Genomic DNA, 18,159 nt, shown 5'->3' with positions numbered 1-18,159 from the left:
TAGTCCTTACATAATATGTGTATTATATAAATATTCAATAGAAAATAAGTATAACAACAAATTAACATTATTTTGCTATTATTTTTTGGTATAGACATTGCATTTTTTCCTAAAACTATTTACAACTAATTGAATAATATAATAAATAGTTCATCAAAAAAATTACTAAGGAAGAGACCATTTTATGTAAAAAATATTTCAATTTATGTATTTAATCACAATAATCAGCAATAAACTTTTGATTAATTTATATTAAAAATACCTAAGCCAGAATTCTATAAATGTTTTATGAACTATTACATAAAGTGTATATTTATATTTTAAATAACAATAAATTATAAAATATTATTAAAGCACAATTCTAGAAGAACATAAAATGCTTTACAGAAGAACTGTTTATAATATTCTGCAAATGTACTGAAGCTTTTGAGTAATTTATTGGAGTTTTTTCATCTATAAACCAATAGAGAATTAGTAAAAAAATCCTATTGTGACATCAGAACTTTAAATCAAAATTCTCTTAGGGTAAGAAAGGGAAGAGATCAACACTACTTTTCCTAATACATAATTCAATTTAGATAATATTTATCTAACACTAAATATGTATGAACTGCTCGAATATAGTTGTATTTTATAAAAAAAATTGTCCAATAAATTATGTATTATCAATATAAAAAAATGATAAATAAATTTTGCTAAGTTTCACACCAGTACTAAAATATTTATAATTGCATACACTACAAACTTCATGTGCTACACCTGGATCCAAAAGATTATTGTATTTAATTATGATATCAAAAGGATAGGAATTATAGAATTGTGTTCAACAAATTAAATTTTATTAAAACTACTTTTTTCTTACATACATAGGAAAAGTTAAATAAGTATAACAATCTTTACAAAAAAATCTATAAGACACATTCGTAAATGTGATGTTTTCACGACTCGAATAAAGCTACATTTTAAAGCGAATACTTATGTAGTCTTTTTTTCTTGATTCCAATCTTTCAGTCCCTCGGGCAATGTCGTATCTTCTTCGAAGGATCCGGTTCCTTCGACAAACTCTTCGTAACTGGACTTCTCTGGGAACGGCCTTGGTCCTAATAACTCAATCATGTCATCTCTGGCGAGAATTTCCTTTTCCAATAAACGTTCGGCCACTTTAATTATGTTTTCCTTTTGCGAAGTGAGAAGTTCTGTAGTGTGAGTATGTGCACTTTTGATTAATTTTCTAACCTGAAAACAACAATAAAAACATTCAAATATCACATACCCAGACGTAAAATCGATAAATAATTACCTCCACATCAATCATTTCGGCTGTCTTCTCTGAATATGGCTTGTCTATAACCATATCTCCCGGTTGTGGCATATCAAACGAAACGTTACCGACATTTTCATTCATACCATAATGTACAATTTGTGAATAAGCAATTTGAGTAATCTACGAAAACATGAATTTATTAAGAATGTTGAATTTTCAAAAGAATATGCGTTTTCAAATACCTTTTTCAAATCATCTTGTGCACCTGTTGTGATTTTTTTAAAGAAAATTTCTTCACTAACTCTACCTCCCAAAGTCATACACATTCTATCAAACAATTGTTCTTTAGTATATAAATATTGCTCTTTAGGTAAATATTGAGCGTATCTAAAAAAAATATTGATTAATTTTTTTTGAGATATCTACACTTAAAAATGATAAATTAAATCAATTACCCTAAGCCTTTGCCTCTGGGAATGATAGATACTTTTAATAGAGGATCTGCGTGTTGCAAGAACCATCCTGCTACTGCATGACCAGCTTCGTGATATGCGACTGTGCGTTTTTCTTCAGGCTGCAGAACGTTAGACTTCTTCTCCATTCCTTTACAAAAAAACAGTTACATTATTACCAAGTACAAAGTTCTAGCATTGAAATATATATATTTGGGATACACACTAGACAATATGTTGGATCGAGAAAACTAGGAAAGCATTCACCCGAATGAATGAGGTTCTATGCGGGCATAACTTGAGTTCACTTTTATAAATGATAATGTTATGTTATTGCTTTTTGTCTTTCCATACGGAGTAAAGTGTAAACACTCGTCTATAAGCATTCGAAATGTGGCTTTACAGACGTATGCTCCGTACCAGTTGAATGGACAAAGTGAAAGATGTGGAAGTGATGTCGCAGATGAAAAAAGATCGAGAATAACAAACAATAAAAATAAGAAAACTCTTACTTCAGTCAAGTGATGCGTCATCCTGAAAAATATCAATTCTTGTAGTAAACAAGATGTGCCTATGTCCGATAACGGATAAAGCAATTAAAGGAGAGATAATAAAAAACCTGTAAGAAACATAAATTGAAGGTAAACCCTTAGTGAGATTAACTAGGTGGTCATATAAAAAATATATGAGGGATCAGCCATTTATTGTTTGAAGTGGATAAAATTCAAATGGTAAATTTTACAAAAAATCTCAGAAGAGGACTAGATTTTGAACTAAATAGGTAAGCCTAAGGTTTTAGATAATTCACTGTCTGAGCTCAATATGTCAACTGTTAGATTCTGATCAGTATATATACCTGCTACGACTCTCTCGATAGCTTGTTCGAAACTCTTCATCTTAATATCAGTGTGTAAGTCTCTTGCCGCAATGAGAGCTGCTTCGTTACATACATTTGCTATATCAGCTCCTGTAAAGCCTGGAGTGAGTGCTGCCATTTTCCTAGCCAAGTCCATTTTATCTATCGCTGTCTTCAGTGGACCTAAATGCACTTTGAATATTGACGCTCTTCCCTATAATCAATCATTTACTATATAAAATACTTGCGAAAAACACTACTGATACAATAAAATATATTTACTTTGATGTCAGGTGCTGGAACGAAAATTTGTCTATCAAACCGACCCGGTCTAAGTAAAGCACTATCCAAAATATCGACTCGATTCGTTGCAGCCAGAATTACAACATTCGTAGTCGTATTGAAGCCGTCCATTTCGACGAGCAGTTGATTTAAAGTATTTTCTTGCTCAGAATGTCCACCAAATCCTCTTCCACCTTAAATTAAATCTATTTAGTTTACAAAACTAAAGTTTATTTTATAAAATATATTAAATTTAAAATAAGAAACCTCGTTTTCGCCCAACAGCATCAATCTCATCAATGAAAAGAATACAAGGAGCATGTTTTCTAGCCATCTTGAACATGTCACGCACCCTCGAAGGTCCAACGCCTACAAACATTTCCAAGAACTCCGATCCTGATACGCTGATAAATGGCACGTTAGCTTCACCGGCGGTCGCTTTCGCCAATAATGTTTTACCCGTTCCAGGCGGTCCTATATATAAAAAATACTTATCATAAAATTTAAATTAAATTAATCATACAGCTAACCTGTCAACATAGCTCCTTTAGGAATCTTAGCTCCTAAGTTGATATACTGTTGTGGATTTTTAAGGAAGTTCACGAATTCCATAATTTCAATCTTCGCTTCTTCACATCCAGCGACATCTCTAAAATCATTTAAAAGAAAAAAAATAATAAATAAATTATGATCTTTATCATGCAAAAAATAAATCGATAACACACTTGAACTTGACTCCGATTTCTGACGGATTGATAAGTTTAGCGGTCGAGTTCATCACGCCTCCGAATAGTCCGCCTCCTTTACCGCCACCGGACATGAGTTCGGAAGAGCGTCTCATCATGTATATGAGAAAGCCGACGGCCAATATAGTAGGCAGTAATCCGCTGAAGTTTGAAGCTTCAAGTTCCGAACGATATATAACAGGTACGTAATTGGCCGGATCAACTTCCATTTCGAGTTGAACATTTTCCAAGTTCCTCTCAAACGTGTCTACGCTTCCAATATTAAACCACAATATTTTCTGAAACATTAAATATTACTCTATGAATATTATCAATAATATATTATTTATAAATACAAGAATAATTACTGTTCCGTGTTCCATGTTGCTGCCGGGTGCTAAATGAATCCGTACCCATTTTTTATTAATCACTTCCAATCTTTCAACAATTGATTTTCTCAAGTATCTGTAATATAGGTTTTGATATAAATAGAGTACAACAAAAAGTACATTATATAAGTTTTAAATTATAACGCTCTTACAAATTACAAAACTCTTTCCAATTGACTTCTTTATATCTCATTTCTATAGAAGCTACGACCCAAAGTATTGCAACTGTTCCAATTGCTCCAAATATCATCCATTTTTCCTTTTCACCACCGCCTCCGCTACTGCCACTCCTGAAATTAATTTATATTTACATAAGCATTATATAACATTTGACATATTTAAAATTTATAGGTAAATTTCATGCAAATTTAAAAAAAAAAATATTTTTTATAAATTGTCAGAATTTTTTGCAAATTGTTTTTGAACATTTGCTTTGACGAAATTTTATATACTATAATACGTAATACATTTTGAGCTCATTTATAGCACAACAAATTAACCGATCAAGGTAAAATAGAACATCCACGTTAGAAGAAACGAAATCAGAAATATTTTCAAAACTGTAATTTTGGTTCTTGTTAAACATGTTTTTAATGAAAATATCTGCATTAACATCAGTTTAAGGTAAAACGCTAGAAAGTGTCAGCATAAATCGAAGAAAAACTTCTGTTGTTTGTATTTGGTATTATTTAAGTCAGTGACTTTATATTATAATAAACGGGCCTGATTGAAAATTGTATATGAATGGCGAACTGAATGAGGAAATATTCTAATTGGTACAGTGGAACCTCAACTTACGAATGACTTGACTTACTGAAGCAATTTTTTTTTATTTGACTCGGCATACGAACAAAAAAATAAGCTTTACTATTAATTTAGGTAGAATGTATCTATCATTTCAATTTTCCATATTGAAATAGATTAATTGCAATTCAATTCATTTCAGTGGGGAAAATTGATTTGACATAAAATCTCGAAATGTATAGGAATTTGTGTTTATCGTTAATGGATTTTTTACATATCTGAATAAATCTTCTGCGAGTCGGACAAAAAGTGGCCGAATAAAAAAAAATTATGCAATTTTTGTACATAAAATTTGAGTTTTTTCTTTTTACAAACCAGTTTAAAAAACAGTTTTACATTAATTTAATATATATAATAGTCAATCATAAAAATGTAATTAAACATGATTATTAAATATTTTATCACAAGTATAAATTAACGTAAAAATTTGTTGTAAAAAAGTGCAATATTGTTGTGCAGAGTTTTTAGTAATAATTCAGTATTAACCTCTTTTGATTCGAACTAAACATCCCCATGTTGAAAGGATCGGGGGGTGAATTTCTAGAAGGTGGCATAGTTCTCTGTTTAGGCGGCGATTGCGAGGGGGGCGGAGGTGGTGGCGGTTTCGCAGTTTCGGACGCGCTCTGCTCTGCCGCTTTATTATTTTTACCATCTTTGGGCTTGAAATACTTTTCGAAACCTTTGGGGTTTTCGCAGAACAATCGCCACTGATTTAAAACGCTCTCGATCGTGTTAACTCTCGACCAAGTCCCTTTAGATCTGATCTGAAAAGGTAGTAATTAAATTTAGCACGTATTGCAACACATAAGTGACAGGATGTCATGAGTTTATAAATTAATATTTTGTCCAATTACCCTGAGCAAGTCGGCAGTGATCGCCTTGGTGAGGCGAGCAGCCGCTAAACGATGAGCCATTTCGGAGTTCCTTCTTAAATGTTTCGAATAATATATTTCGGAACTTTTACTGAATGTTAACTATTCTGAGAGATTGTGTCGTTTGCATGACCGACTTCGCGTTCGCCAGGAAATCAGACTTATATAAACGCTTTATATTTTTCCGGCTTTTTGAGACGAGCCCCTCGCTTACACAATATAACCAACAAATTAGAAGTGTCACTATGAAAATAGCTTCTTAAATAGACGTAGACTTAAGAACGTAAATGTTGCCCATAAATTACACCGTATACGTAAAATAGCAAATAAATAAGAATATAAAATAATATTTTGTATACTTTTGTCATCGGTGGAAAGAAACCAGTTTAACTAATTTTTGGATATTATACGAAGCTTGTAAAATATAAAGGGCAAACTTTTTTATTTTTTTGACACCAACAAACATCATTGCTTTGGTATGTATAAAAATTACTTTTTTTATTATAAGTTTACCAATTACTTGCCAATGTTACTTTTCACCACCATATCGATTCGTTCAAATATTTTTATTCGAGGCGTGGATAGTGAAATTAATGTGACTGAAGATTTTCTCGATGTGAGTTTGAAAGATACAACTACCGGAAAAAATATAAAAGAAGCCATCATAAAAGTCATGCATGACCATTGACTAAAATCAACAAATCTAACTGGAATCAACACAGATGGTGCAGCTTCAATGATCGGCAATATTATTAAAGCTGTTTAATTAATTCTTAAGTATAGAGATGCCATAACAAAAAACTCGAAATCTTCGAAAAATTTTATTTGTCATTGTTTTTTGCACCTTGAAAATTTATGTGCCCAATATTTAATATGAACCATGTAATGTCAGTTATAAAAAATAAATAATTTAGGTTTTGGCCCTTAAACCATTTCGGTTGGACACCACTGTTCTAGATCAGGGGTCAGCAAACTACAGCCCGTGGGCCAAATATGGCCCGCGGGCTAAATATTGTTTTTTACATGAATCAATTAAAAACAAGTCAAATTACGCGCTGTAACGTAACGGTATTTTTTTATTTTATACTAATATAAGTGATATTTTTTGTATTGTTTAAGAATTGTATAAATATTACTTCCTAATAAAAGTATGTATGATATTGAACCCAGTTTTTTGATAGAATTACTCATGTACAATACATAAATATTTTCCAGTTTGCTACCTGGCTCACCGAGCCTAAAATTTTTACAATCTGGCCCTTTCTAAAAAAAGTTTGCCAAACCCTATTCTAGATGACTGTTTTAAAAAATATTTTATATGTTGTATTTTTACAACTTACAATCTGTTAAGACCGGATTTATATTCCTGACCGTGTCATACCTAGCGGTTAAAGGTTATATTTAAGATTAATGACATCGTCGATCACTTTTACGCTTATTGGCAACATCGACTTAAACGTCAATCGTTCAGAGGTGGTAACACTGGTGAGCCGGTGTCGATTTGTTCCACGTGTGCTGCTGTTTCTTCAGTAAGATGGTGCTAGATCTGGAACTATTTCGCGAGGATAAGAGCGAAGGCTCTCTGGCGGCCGTGCGCGCCAACCAGCAACGGCGCTTCAAAGACGTGGCGCTGGTGGATGCCGTGGCCGCTCACGACCTGCGCTGGAGACAACTCCGTCACAAAGCCGACCATTGGAACAGACTCAAAAACTTGTGCAGTCGCGAAGTGGGCGACCGTATGAAAAAGCAGAGACAGGACAAGAATCAAACCGAAGCTGCGGCTCCGGACGCCTCTGCGCTCGACGATCTTAGTCAAAAGTTAGAGAATCTCACGGTGGAAGATCTCAAGCCGTTCTCGGTCGAACAGATCAAGCAGGTATATATTATATATTCTAATGAGATGCTTATAAGAATATGTAAACGTAACTTATTTGCTATATCGTCAGTTTATCCATTTTCTAATTGTGTGTAATTTAAGATGCTTTGATATTTTTTTAATATGTATGATAATAATCATCAGAATAGCTTTAGTACACAAACTTCAGTGATCCATTATGTAAAATGATGCAATGCAGTATTTTATGCTGTATGATGCAATATCTGCATATTAATAATCACTTACTTTTAACGAAGGCTTATTTTTATATGTATGAAAACAATCATTAGTAATAATCTAAACAAAATACAGCCTTTTTAGGATTATGATCTATTTAAGTTTAAGAGAGAGGGGGGGGGGTTATGTTATAAATTTTAAAATTTGATTAACGATAAATTAATTATTTCAGATCAGATCTTTTATAGATGATGCTATCGTTCAAAACGACAAAGATCTATTAGTCGAAGAATCTAAAAGGAATGAAGCGTTGCGTGAAGTTGGAAATCATCTGCACGAAAGTGTACCAGTGTCCGATAACGAAGATGAAAATAAGGTTGAAAGAACATTCGGAGACTGTACGTTGAAACAAAAATATTCTCACGTCGATCTGATTCATATGATCGATGGTAAGTGTAAATTAAACATTCAGTGTTTGCATATAAATGTGTGAGAGTGATTCATTTTATTATAAAATATAGGAATGGACGGTGAACGAGGAGCAATGGTGTCTGGCGGTCGCGGTTATTATCTAAAAGGAGCTGCTGTCTTTTTAGAACAATCGTTAATTCAACTCGCTCTACAAAGATTATTGGAAAAGGATTACACGCCATTGTACACACCGTTCTTTATGCGTAAAGAGGTATTCAATCTAATCATATACTTTTGAGATTAGTGTATAATGTCTTAATTGTGGTATAGATAATGCAAGAAGTAGCTCAACTCTCTCAATTCGACGATGAGTTGTATAAAGTGATTGGGAAAGGTTCAGAAAAAGCTGAAGAAGGCGGCGTGGATGAAAAATATCTGATCGCAACATCCGAGCAGCCGATAGCTGCTTACCATCGTGACGAGTGGTTGCCAGAATCTTCTCTCCCCATTAAGTATGCGATGTTTGTTTTGCTTATGAAATGTTGATTCAGTTGCTCGTAAATTTTAATCAAATATTTTTTTAGATATGCCGGTTTGTCCACTTGCTTCAGACAAGAAGTCGGCTCTCACGGTAGAGATACGAGAGGAATATTCCGAGTTCATCAATTTGAGAAAGTCTGTTATTTTGTAAAAATTATCATAGCCAATTGAAGACTGAAGCTTATTCCTCATATTTACAATTTTAGGTGGAACAATTTGTTTTGACTTCGCCGCACGATAACGCATCATGGGAGATGATGATCGAAATGATCGACAACGCCGAGCAGTTCTGTCAAGTTCTCGGAATTCCGTATAGGATAGTTAATATTGTATCGGGCGCTTTGAATCATGCGGCTTCTAAGAAGTTGGATCTCGAGGCGTGGTTCCCAGGATCGGGAGCTTTTAGAGAATTAGTTTCTTGCAGCAATTGCTTGGATTATCAAGCTAGACGACTCCAAGTCCGGTTAGTTCTCTATTACGTTCAATTCAATAATAGTGTTAAAACATCTGTGTTTGTTTAAATTTCATAAGTTACTTGTATACATATTTATCTGATATTATTATTATAGATATGGACAAACTAAGAAGATGAATGCTGCTACCGATTATGTACATATGCTCAATGCCACAATGTGTGCTACGACTCGCGTTATTTGTGCTATCCTCGAAATTAATCAAACTGAAGAGGGAATTAAGGTAAATTTTTAAGAAATTATTATATTACTCATATTAAAATGTAAGTGATAATTTTTTTTATTCATATATAGGTACCAGACGCTTTGAAGCAATGGATGCCTTTGAAATACAGGGAACTTATTCCGTTTGTGAAACCAGCACCGATTGAACAGGAAGTTAATTCGAAAAAGACTAAGAAGCAGAAAGAAGGCATGGCGAAAAAAACCGATGCTTGAGATTATATGCATTTTAAAGATTGATGCTTTATTTATTATTACTTTTATATACATATATGTAATTTATTGCATAAATTATATATATTTCTTCAATAAAATGAAATAAGTGCTTTGCTGATGAATAAACAATTATCAAAATTAAGAACACCAAAATATTTCCAAATAATGAATGCTTAGTAAGTAAACAAGTAATGTTCCAAATTATTTATCAATTTCTGGCTCGATTGGTGTTTTACCATATATTAATCATAAAATATTGAAATATAGCATACAATAATTGTCATTATCACTTGAATAATATGGTTGTGCATAAAACTTGATAATAGGTTTTCATCTATTTTGCTTTAATGTAAGATGAAATAATAACACCTTATTTTAATTTTGAATGCTGATAAATACATTAAATAAAATAAGTTGGTCTCAAATGCATTTTAATTTATTTAAATGAATGTAATTCCTAATATCTTAAAAATGGACATTCAGTAAGTGTAATATACATCATTTTACTTTGCAATCTATTACCAGATTCATAATTTTACATAATTTAGTTGTTATTTAGCTCCCATAGCAATTTTTCCTCAAAAAATATTCGGAAATGGCCTTTATATTTAGCTCCTGCGGCAATCGATCCTTTTTCGTCCTCGGACAAAAATTTCCGATATAGCCCTTGAACAAAAAAAATCTAAATAACCTTTTTGTTTAGCTCCCATAGCAATAATGGCAGTGGCGTAGCTAGGGCATGTGCCGCCCAGGGCGATCCTTAAAATTGCCGCCCCCCCCATATATTTTTTGTAGGGTCACAAAATCAGCATTTCTTAAAATAATAAATTGGTTATTATTAAGCTCTTGTTATTCGTAAATGTATATAAGTAACCAATAAGAACCACAGTAGACGATCCCATCGCGAATATGCCGCCTCCAAGCATGTGCCGCCCGGGGCGGCCCGCCCCCTCCGCCCCCCCATAGCTACGCCACTGAATAATGGCCTTATTTTTAGTATCCTTTGATATTTTCAAAATCTGGTTATCAGTTATGGATTAACACACCTTAAGTGTGCAAGGTAAGTATCACTAGTTGACGTATGGATGACTGCCAGATACTTTGCAGCACTTTGAATTCAAGGGGTGATAGAATGGCACACATCTCTTAACCTAAACTGAATAAATTTCATAACCAACTGTGCAAAGTTAGCGGCCACGCATTTGTTTTTATAAAAGGCAGTGTTGTGATATCATAAATTATTATTAAATTCGAAACAATTTGTGTAATTACATATGGTCTCCGAGGATCGGGTTGAACTCTGGATTTCGGAATTTGTAACTGGACAAAGTTGGTGCGAAGTGGGAAGCAGCTTCTTCTGTCTTCTAAGTTTCGGTCGTTGCACCGCTTGTGCGAGTTTGGATAAACTCTCGTGTGTCTCAATTCGGAAGTATATGGTAGAAGTTCTTGATGAAATTTAAATTTGTACATACACCGAATGGCCTTTGTTTACGGTCCATTTAAGAATGTATTCTCTAATCTTAGACTGGGACTTCATTTCAGCTTTCCAGGGGAGGCAAAAGTTGGCCAGTCAGTGGTCGTCTTTTCAATATTTCCATTTCATTAAGATTCAAAGTATTTCATAAGATGACATGCATTTTTCTGGCTAAATTCAAGAGGGTCCCAGTTTAGAATCAACCTCAAAAGCAATAAAATCAGCAGTGAAATATTAAGACTTCATATTTAGACTTTTTATAACAATATTACGAATTACAATAAGTGAGAATCAAATGAAGCAAATGTTTCGGTGAATATCAAATGTGCTAATTTTCATTTCGAGATATTCAATATTTTCGTTGATTTAATTTTAATATTGCAAAGATAATTCATTATTACTGTTAATAATATTTTACACAATCTAAATTAAAAATATAATAATATTTATTCTTTGCGTTCAAAAGAAAAATTCGTTTTTGTTTTGAAGTTGTTCAATTTTGATCTACACCATAAGGATATAATCAATTTTGAAATGTACTTGTGAGGACTTGGCAAATTTGAAAACTATCATAAGGGTATAGGCTAGTTTGCTATGCTTACGTTTTTTAACCTGTGATTTTATTGGTATCAGGGCTGTCAGACTAATTAAAATAAAAAAACAATTTTGTATAAATGAGGATATGTATTTTTTTTGTACATGATTAGTTATTCAATGTCCACATCTGTATAAGTAGGGGTGAACGGACTATTGCTCCAACATTGGTCACAGGGAAACTTCACACAAGGCAATTGCTCATAAGAATATTACTCACACGGAACATCACTCACACGGTTTAAGAAAAGGTAAATTTTTTAAGGAAAGTTATTAAATTTTAATATTAACAGGACTCAAAGAGAAAAATATTCAATCGATTGTAATAAGATATTGTTACGTGAGCCTGTGTGAGGCCGTTACATCAGAGCCTTTAAACATGAAAACACGCTAATTCAGTTAGCGGGCGTCTATTTCTGAGGAGCGATAGCGCTGCACCCGAGCGTGGCGACTGATGGGCCCTTACTGCTGATCTGCGCGTGAGTCCCGACGAGGGCGCGAAAGCACGCGCATGTGCATCTCAATGTTCACCCCTCGGATTGCAACACTATTAATAAATATTCATACATTTTTAAATTTTATCTGGTTTTACAGGAAAAATCTCTGATGTTAAATATTAATGAAATAAACCAATCTTTTTTTTCAGTTCAGCTCTGGTTTTCGTTCCTACAAAAATAATGTTTTTTCTGATTCGAAGCCCTGCAACTGGCAAAATGAGTTTCATAGACATTTTAACGTACCATATTAGCGCCTATTAGTTAAATTATATTTTCGCTATTAGAAATATATATTTACTGGTGAAAATGTATTTGTACTTCACTAGTAAAAATACGCATTATACATCGCATGTAAATAAATAATAGGTATGTAAATGTATATATTATTGTACTTCATATGAGAATAAAAATGAAAAACTCGTAGAATATGAATATATATATATATATTTTTAAATAACAATGTCAATAATACAGTGTTCAATATAAGCGTTATATATAGGTATATCTTTTAAATTTTCATATTATATAAAAATTAATTCAGCATGCGAGGCCAGCCTTTTGACGACATTTCTGCATCAAAGCACGCAACGTAAACTGTTTGCGCGAAAGAGCTCTTACTTGCTTTAAGAAGGCGTCCAAATCTATCACTCCGGTGCGCAGAGCTTCGCCCATGTAATATATAGCGTCCTCCGTAGTAGCTTCTTCGGCGAACGCGTTTAACAATTGATTATACAACGGGGTAGTCGTGGTGACGGCATCGTCCGGATCGATGCTGTCTTGTTCGGATAGTTTATCTATGCTCTGCTCCAACTCTTGTTCTTTCTCCTTCAATATTCCTATATTTTTGTCTAGCTCATTGCTCTCCTTTTTTAATCTATTGAGAATTTCGTTTAATTGCACTTGGCCGTCGGTCAGTTCCTGTTGCGTCCTTTTCAACGTGTCTAATTCGGCTTGATTTTGAAAGTATTGCTCGCGCATACGCCGTCTTATTTTATCTTCGATGGCCGAGTACAACGAAGCTTTGATGTGCTTCTCTTCGATGGTCAGACCGGTGCTGTTTTGGTCATTGCCGACGGTCGGCATCGTCGGATTCATCGGATATGGCAGTCTCGAAGGATCGGCTGGAAATTCGGGATAGGGATTAGAAGGATACGGTAACCTTTGAGCGTCTGCATTCGGCGGATAAGGATTAGACGGATACGGGAGTCTTTGAGGCGGGGGATAGAAAGACGGTTGCATCGGATACGGCATATAACTAGAACCGGACGCGTCCGGTTGAGGTATGAACGATTGAGTGGGATACGGGTATTTGACAGCAGGCGGTTCGTTGGGTGGTTTGGCATAAACAGGCGGTATCTCGCCGAACGCCACGATCATCGTTCTGATGAGCGAGATCAAGTTGGACTTGCCGGAAGCCCAGTCGTGCAGTATCGGCAAATAGACTTTTCCATTATTGTCGACGTATTTAGATACTTTGATTGACATGTCCGAGGTCGGTTTGACGAAACATAATGGAGCGTGAGTGGGGTGCGTGTCCATCAACCATATGCAAACCGGTATGTTATAAGTGCTCCCTCTGTACACGACGGGAATAGTGCCGCTCAAATTCACCAAGTCCATGCAGGAACCGTCATTGAAAATGAAACTGTCAAACACAAAGTTGAGACCTTTGTAGTGCTGGATAACGTTGAGTATCTCCCGTTTCGCGACATCCGGGTTTTTGTATTTATTAAGGCCGTGTTTCAGTTTTCCCTCATCGGACATTTTCGGACCGAGAATGTTTGAATTCCTCGCGCACGGACGATACACCACCCACAAATTATTTTTAATAGATACCGTCTGACAGACGTTGCCAGTCGCAAAATATACAAGCTCGAATGAGTCGTCAAAATAATATTACATTTTATTTAAAAATTAATTCAATATATAAATAAATAAATATATACCTGATATTTAAATCTAAATATATATTAGTAAGGCATATAAAAATAAATAATTAATTATTAATCAATGATAACGTCACGTAATAAAACCATATGACTGCACTTTTAGATTTCCCTTTGCCAATTTTTTAATGCTACATAAATCAGTTGCTTATTACCACAATTTTTTTGCCTATATTAATTCGTTAAATGTTTCTCGCATTATATCGAAGCATTAATAATGGCAATTTTTCTAGAGATAAGAACGCGCGGTCAACATGCTCTTATCTCTCATACTTTCCCTCTCGATCGCTCACGTGTTAAGTGACGAGAGTGAATGAGAGACAAGAACACGTGGACCGCATGTCCTTATCTCTCACTCCCTCTCGCCACTATTTGCATGACCGTTACTTTATATGTTAGCGAGCCAAAGGGAGGATATCTTGCATGAGTATTTTCTAGTCCCCCAACTACACACACTTAAATAGCATGTCCCTAATTTACTGTGTTATGGGAAGAGGGGGGGGGGGGGAGTTTACTATATATCAATCTTTGAACCATATAAAATTTAAACTCGAGAATTTCAATTAAAAAGCAAGCAATTAAGCCACTGCTCTGCTGAATGCTTTTCGTTGTTTAGCCAAAATATTTTGTGGGTGGGGAAAAACAAAAGATCGATAAGTCTACCGTACCTAGCACGAGATGTATTTAAGATTCTTTATTCTATAAATGCTCTCATAAACCTATTTTTTATTAAGACTACTCTCATTGCCCAATTTTATAATTTTTGCAACATTTGTTTATCTAATTTATTTAACATATCTAATATTGTCGCACAATACGTAGAATGGGTTAATATGATACTATTATATTTTTTTTTGTATTTATACTTAACATATTTTTCATCCTGTATAATATATCTATTTTTCTACTATTTTTTTTAATATGTAATTACAATGTTCCTTAAAATTTAATTTTGTATCTACAATTACTCCTAAATATTTTATATTATAAACTAGAAATTGATACAATAGAGTTATCTATAACTATTTTGATATTATTATTAAACATATTTTTATAGTTAATAAATATACATTTACTTTTATTTTCATATAGTTTAAGTACATTACTTTTTTAACTATATTTCTATTATACTTAATTCAATATTTAAATTATCTACAACTTCTTTAATATTATCACTTATGCAATTCATTAATGTGTCGTATACATAAATAAAAGTTTGAAGTGTAATATTGTAATAAATGTAAAATTCTTGTGAAAATTTTTGTAAATTTAGGTCGAACCAATTCGTCAAATAGAATATGCTTAACGATGGGTGATTTACAGCACTGGGTAAGTATGCATAATTTTGTCGATATTTTTAACTATCGAATTTTTTCGAACTGATAAATTGCCCTTGCAAAAAAGATTATTGTATATTCTGCGTATTGTCGACTCTTTTGTATGTGGAAATGCTGGAGTTGAAAAAAATAAAATAACTTATAAAATAATTAAACATATTGCTTTAATTTGCAATATTATATATTACATTATATTATATATATTTAAAGAATTTAAAAATAAGTGTGTAAATAATTAATTTTTATCCATACATAATTAATAAAGAAATAAGTAAATATAAGTAAATAATTTATATTTTAGTTGCAATTTAAAATATTTTTCCCTAAAATATTGACATATCGAAAAGCCGCGTTTGAAAACCGACTACTAGCAACACTCCTTTCGGCTGATGTTCGTAGCCGCCAAGTGTCCCTAGCGAACTTCATCCGGCTTAATCGGCGCCTTACGTCGTCCGATCCTTCACAAAGATGCCACCAAAGTTCGATCCCAATGAGGTGAAAGTCGGTAAGAAGCGTCGCTCGCCCTCCGGCACCTATATGTCATGCCACCGCATTTTGAGGTTAACTTTTGCTCGGTTGCCTTTGCAGTGTTCTTGCGATGCGTCGGCGGAGAAGTCGGCGCCACCTCCTCCTTGGCCCCCAAGATCGGTCCGCTCGGTTTGGTTAGTGACATTTCATTTATGTTTATCCTAACCTATTATCAACTCTGACTTGTGATAAATGTGCCTGCGGAAATCTCATACATTTTGATCTTGTTTATTGACGCACGAGTTGTGTATCAAAACCCAAGATAAGATTTAATGGATGTCGATCGTGAGAGATGCGACTAGTGAAGTGTCATTATAAGAGTAACACAAAATGCTTGCAAGAGATTAACAAATTAAGTTAGATTGTCGAAAGTATCCACCTTTTAATATTTAACCTATTAATTCTGATAGTAATGTTTGTTATTCATATTATCATATAATTTCAATACATATTTTAGATGAATTGTAAATTAACTTTTTCTGTACTATATAATATACTTTTAATTTCACTTCTTAAAATGATCTGAAACGGCAAATATTACTTCATCACAATTGAAATGATGTATAATTTTGATTAGTAAGTGTTGTAGTTAAATTTTTTTATGTATTATGAGTGCATTTATAGTTGATAAGATGATTATATGGACAAATAATGCTAACAGAAGTCTTCTTATCCTGCCTACAATGTCAATGAAAGGTCTTGAAAATGAAATATTTGGGTTAAATAATTCTAATCGATCACAAATTAGATTTTCATGCTGATGAATATCATAATTAATAATTAAATAAATTCGAGCTAGGACGTGAATAATGACATCTAGTAATTGCAAGTTATAATAATAGTTTACAATTAACGAAATATAAGTCACTGATTTATAGTATGGTGTCTCACAACTTACCAAGTACTTTTTAATTGTGTTGTAATGCATTAGAAGAACATCAGTAAAGATTTAAAAAACTAAATAAATAATGATGTAGTTTATTATTAATTTTAGTGGACTATTGTACAGAATTGTTGATTTCTTTACTTTTATTTGGTAGGAATTCCTGAGGGATTTCTGGTGTAATGATTGTCAATTATAATATTTCTTCTTTGGCATTTCTTCGAATTACGTATTGATTTTGTATATTTATTTTTCAGTCTCCCAAAAAAGTCGGTGATGACATCTCAAAAGCAACCGGTGACTGGAAAGGTTTGAAGATTACAGTCAAACTTACCATTCAAAACCGACAAGCCACTATTTCAGTGGTACCTTCGGCTGCCTCCTTAATCATTAAAGCGTTGAAGGAACCTCCACGCGATAGGAAGAAGCAAAAGAACAGTGAGTATTATATACAACATTTGTTTAATAATAATTATTTTATTTCCTGATTTATTGAAAACGTGTTTTTATTTAATTTTAGTCAAACACAATGGCAATTTGTCTTTCGATGAAGTTGTAAGCATCGCTAAGACCGTCAGGGCGCGTTCAATGGCGAGACAGCTGTCTGGAACAGTCAAGGAAGTTCTTGGAACATGTCAATCAGTCGGATGCACCATCGACAGCAAACCCCCTCATGATGTAATTGACGAAATTAACGAGGGAACTGTCACCGTCGATGAATAAGATATTTTTTTAATTAAAGAAATTTAAGTTACAATCGTGTTTTATTTTGCTTGTCTTAAATATGTTTAAATCTCAAGGGAGAATATTTAGTTTCAGGCGATTAACAAAGTCATGGTTATATTAAATTCCATATGAAACAAACATATTTTGGTACAAAGTCAATAATAAAATTATTTGTATCGACTACTGTCAAATTCTGACGTGAGTACTTGCTACATAATTTTTTTCCTGTCTGATGTTACATATCAAATCTGCCTTGTGAAGAGTACTCGATAGACAATTGTAAAATGATTGTTGCTTGTTTAGTCTTAAAGAAGAACAACGCTGGATCTTATTTGGTAGGGAAGCTTTTTGAGCTGGTCCACAAGTAAAAAGTCGGCAAACGGAGATTGTTGCTACAACGCTACTGCATGTTATGGGTTTGTGGCACATATGTTGAGGCAAATTTTACAAGAGTTAGGTTATTTTAGATGTAGCTCCGAATTTACAATTGCAGCGATGTTACCTGAAAAGAAAATTCTGGTCCATTTCATTGTGTACATGTACATCTTAACGTGTGGGCAATATTTTGTGTAATTAAATTAAATCATAAGAAAATAACAATAAACATAATCATTC

At 33.5% G+C, this 18,159-nt stretch overlaps 4 protein-coding genes across 4 annotated transcripts; 2 read left to right on the top strand and 2 right to left on the bottom strand.

Moving 5' to 3' along the window:
• Nucleotides 1–822: 822 nt before the first annotated feature.
• Afg3l2 (AFG3 like matrix AAA peptidase subunit 2) lies at nucleotides 823–5,913 on the bottom strand. The gene is made up of 13 exons (XM_088203201.1): nucleotides 5,627–5,913; nucleotides 5,259–5,536; nucleotides 4,121–4,258; nucleotides 3,948–4,044; nucleotides 3,580–3,878; nucleotides 3,385–3,503; nucleotides 3,122–3,328; nucleotides 2,855–3,048; nucleotides 2,573–2,786; nucleotides 1,720–1,867; nucleotides 1,507–1,651; nucleotides 1,301–1,444; nucleotides 823–1,236 (listed from the first exon to the last, which is right to left on the bottom strand). The coding sequence occupies exons 1-13, from the start codon at nucleotides 5,684–5,686 to the stop codon at nucleotides 976–978; spliced, it is 2,304 nt and encodes a 767-aa protein (XP_088059327.1). The 5' UTR covers nucleotides 5,687–5,913; the 3' UTR covers nucleotides 823–975.
• Nucleotides 5,914–7,105: 1,192 nt separating this feature from the next.
• Nucleotides 7,106–9,984, top strand: SerRS (Seryl-tRNA synthetase). Its single transcript, XM_088203464.1, has 8 exons — nucleotides 7,106–7,520; nucleotides 7,930–8,146; nucleotides 8,219–8,379; nucleotides 8,439–8,620; nucleotides 8,693–8,783; nucleotides 8,855–9,111; nucleotides 9,218–9,344; nucleotides 9,416–9,984. The coding sequence occupies exons 1-8, from the start codon at nucleotides 7,179–7,181 to the stop codon at nucleotides 9,557–9,559; spliced, it is 1,521 nt and encodes a 506-aa protein (XP_088059590.1). The 5' UTR covers nucleotides 7,106–7,178; the 3' UTR covers nucleotides 9,560–9,984.
• Nucleotides 9,985–12,547: 2,563 nt separating this feature from the next.
• Nucleotides 12,548–13,997, bottom strand: TSG101 (tumor susceptibility gene 101). The gene has a single exon (XM_088203443.1). The coding sequence runs from the start codon at nucleotides 13,886–13,888 to the stop codon at nucleotides 12,662–12,664; it is 1,227 nt and encodes a 408-aa protein (XP_088059569.1). The 5' UTR covers nucleotides 13,889–13,997; the 3' UTR covers nucleotides 12,548–12,661.
• A 1,785-nt stretch (nucleotides 13,998–15,782) lies between these two features.
• RpL12 (ribosomal protein L12) lies at nucleotides 15,783–17,575 on the top strand. Its single transcript, XM_088203444.1, has 4 exons — nucleotides 15,783–15,912; nucleotides 15,996–16,069; nucleotides 17,076–17,256; nucleotides 17,339–17,575. Exons 1-4 carry the CDS (start codon nucleotides 15,876–15,878, stop codon nucleotides 17,539–17,541), a joined length of 495 nt encoding a protein of 164 aa, XP_088059570.1. The 5' UTR covers nucleotides 15,783–15,875; the 3' UTR covers nucleotides 17,542–17,575.
• Nucleotides 17,576–18,159: the final 584 nt, after the last annotated feature.

This window comes from Plectrocnemia conspersa, unplaced genomic scaffold, assembly GCF_051122295.1.
Source record: "Plectrocnemia conspersa isolate PC_06_02 unplaced genomic scaffold, ASM5112229v1 ptg000014l, whole genome shotgun sequence".
Lineage (NCBI taxonomy): Eukaryota > Metazoa > Arthropoda > Insecta > Trichoptera > Polycentropodidae > Plectrocnemia > Plectrocnemia conspersa.
This window is presented reverse-complemented; position numbering and strand designations above follow the sequence as displayed.

Coding starts and splice junctions, on each gene's coding strand:
- Afg3l2 (XM_088203201.1), bottom strand. CDS start 5,686: ATGGCTCATCGTTTAGCGGCTGCTCGCCTCACCAAGGCGATCACTGCC. Junction 3,504..3,579: donor GAAATCGGAGTCAAGTTCAA/GTGTGTTATCGA, acceptor AAATGATTTTAG/AGATGTCGCTGGATGTGAAG. Junction 3,049..3,121: donor TGCTGTTGGGCGAAAACGAG/GTTTCTTATTTT, acceptor ATTTAATTTAAG/GTGGAAGAGGATTTGGTGGA.
- SerRS (XM_088203464.1), top strand. CDS start 7,179: ATGGTGCTAGATCTGGAACTATTTCGCGAGGATAAGAGCGAAGGCTCT. Junction 8,380..8,438: donor CGTTCTTTATGCGTAAAGAG/GTATTCAATCTA, acceptor ATTGTGGTATAG/ATAATGCAAGAAGTAGCTCA. Junction 8,621..8,692: donor GAATCTTCTCTCCCCATTAA/GTATGCGATGTT, acceptor ATATTTTTTTAG/ATATGCCGGTTTGTCCACTT.
- TSG101 (XM_088203443.1), bottom strand. CDS start 13,888: ATGTCCGATGAGGGAAAACTGAAACACGGCCTTAATAAATACAAAAAC.
- RpL12 (XM_088203444.1), top strand. CDS start 15,876: ATGCCACCAAAGTTCGATCCCAATGAGGTGAAAGTCG. Junction 15,913..15,995: donor TCCCAATGAGGTGAAAGTCG/GTAAGAAGCGTC, acceptor TTGCCTTTGCAG/TGTTCTTGCGATGCGTCGGC. Junction 17,257..17,338: donor TAGGAAGAAGCAAAAGAACA/GTGAGTATTATA, acceptor ATTTAATTTTAG/TCAAACACAATGGCAATTTG.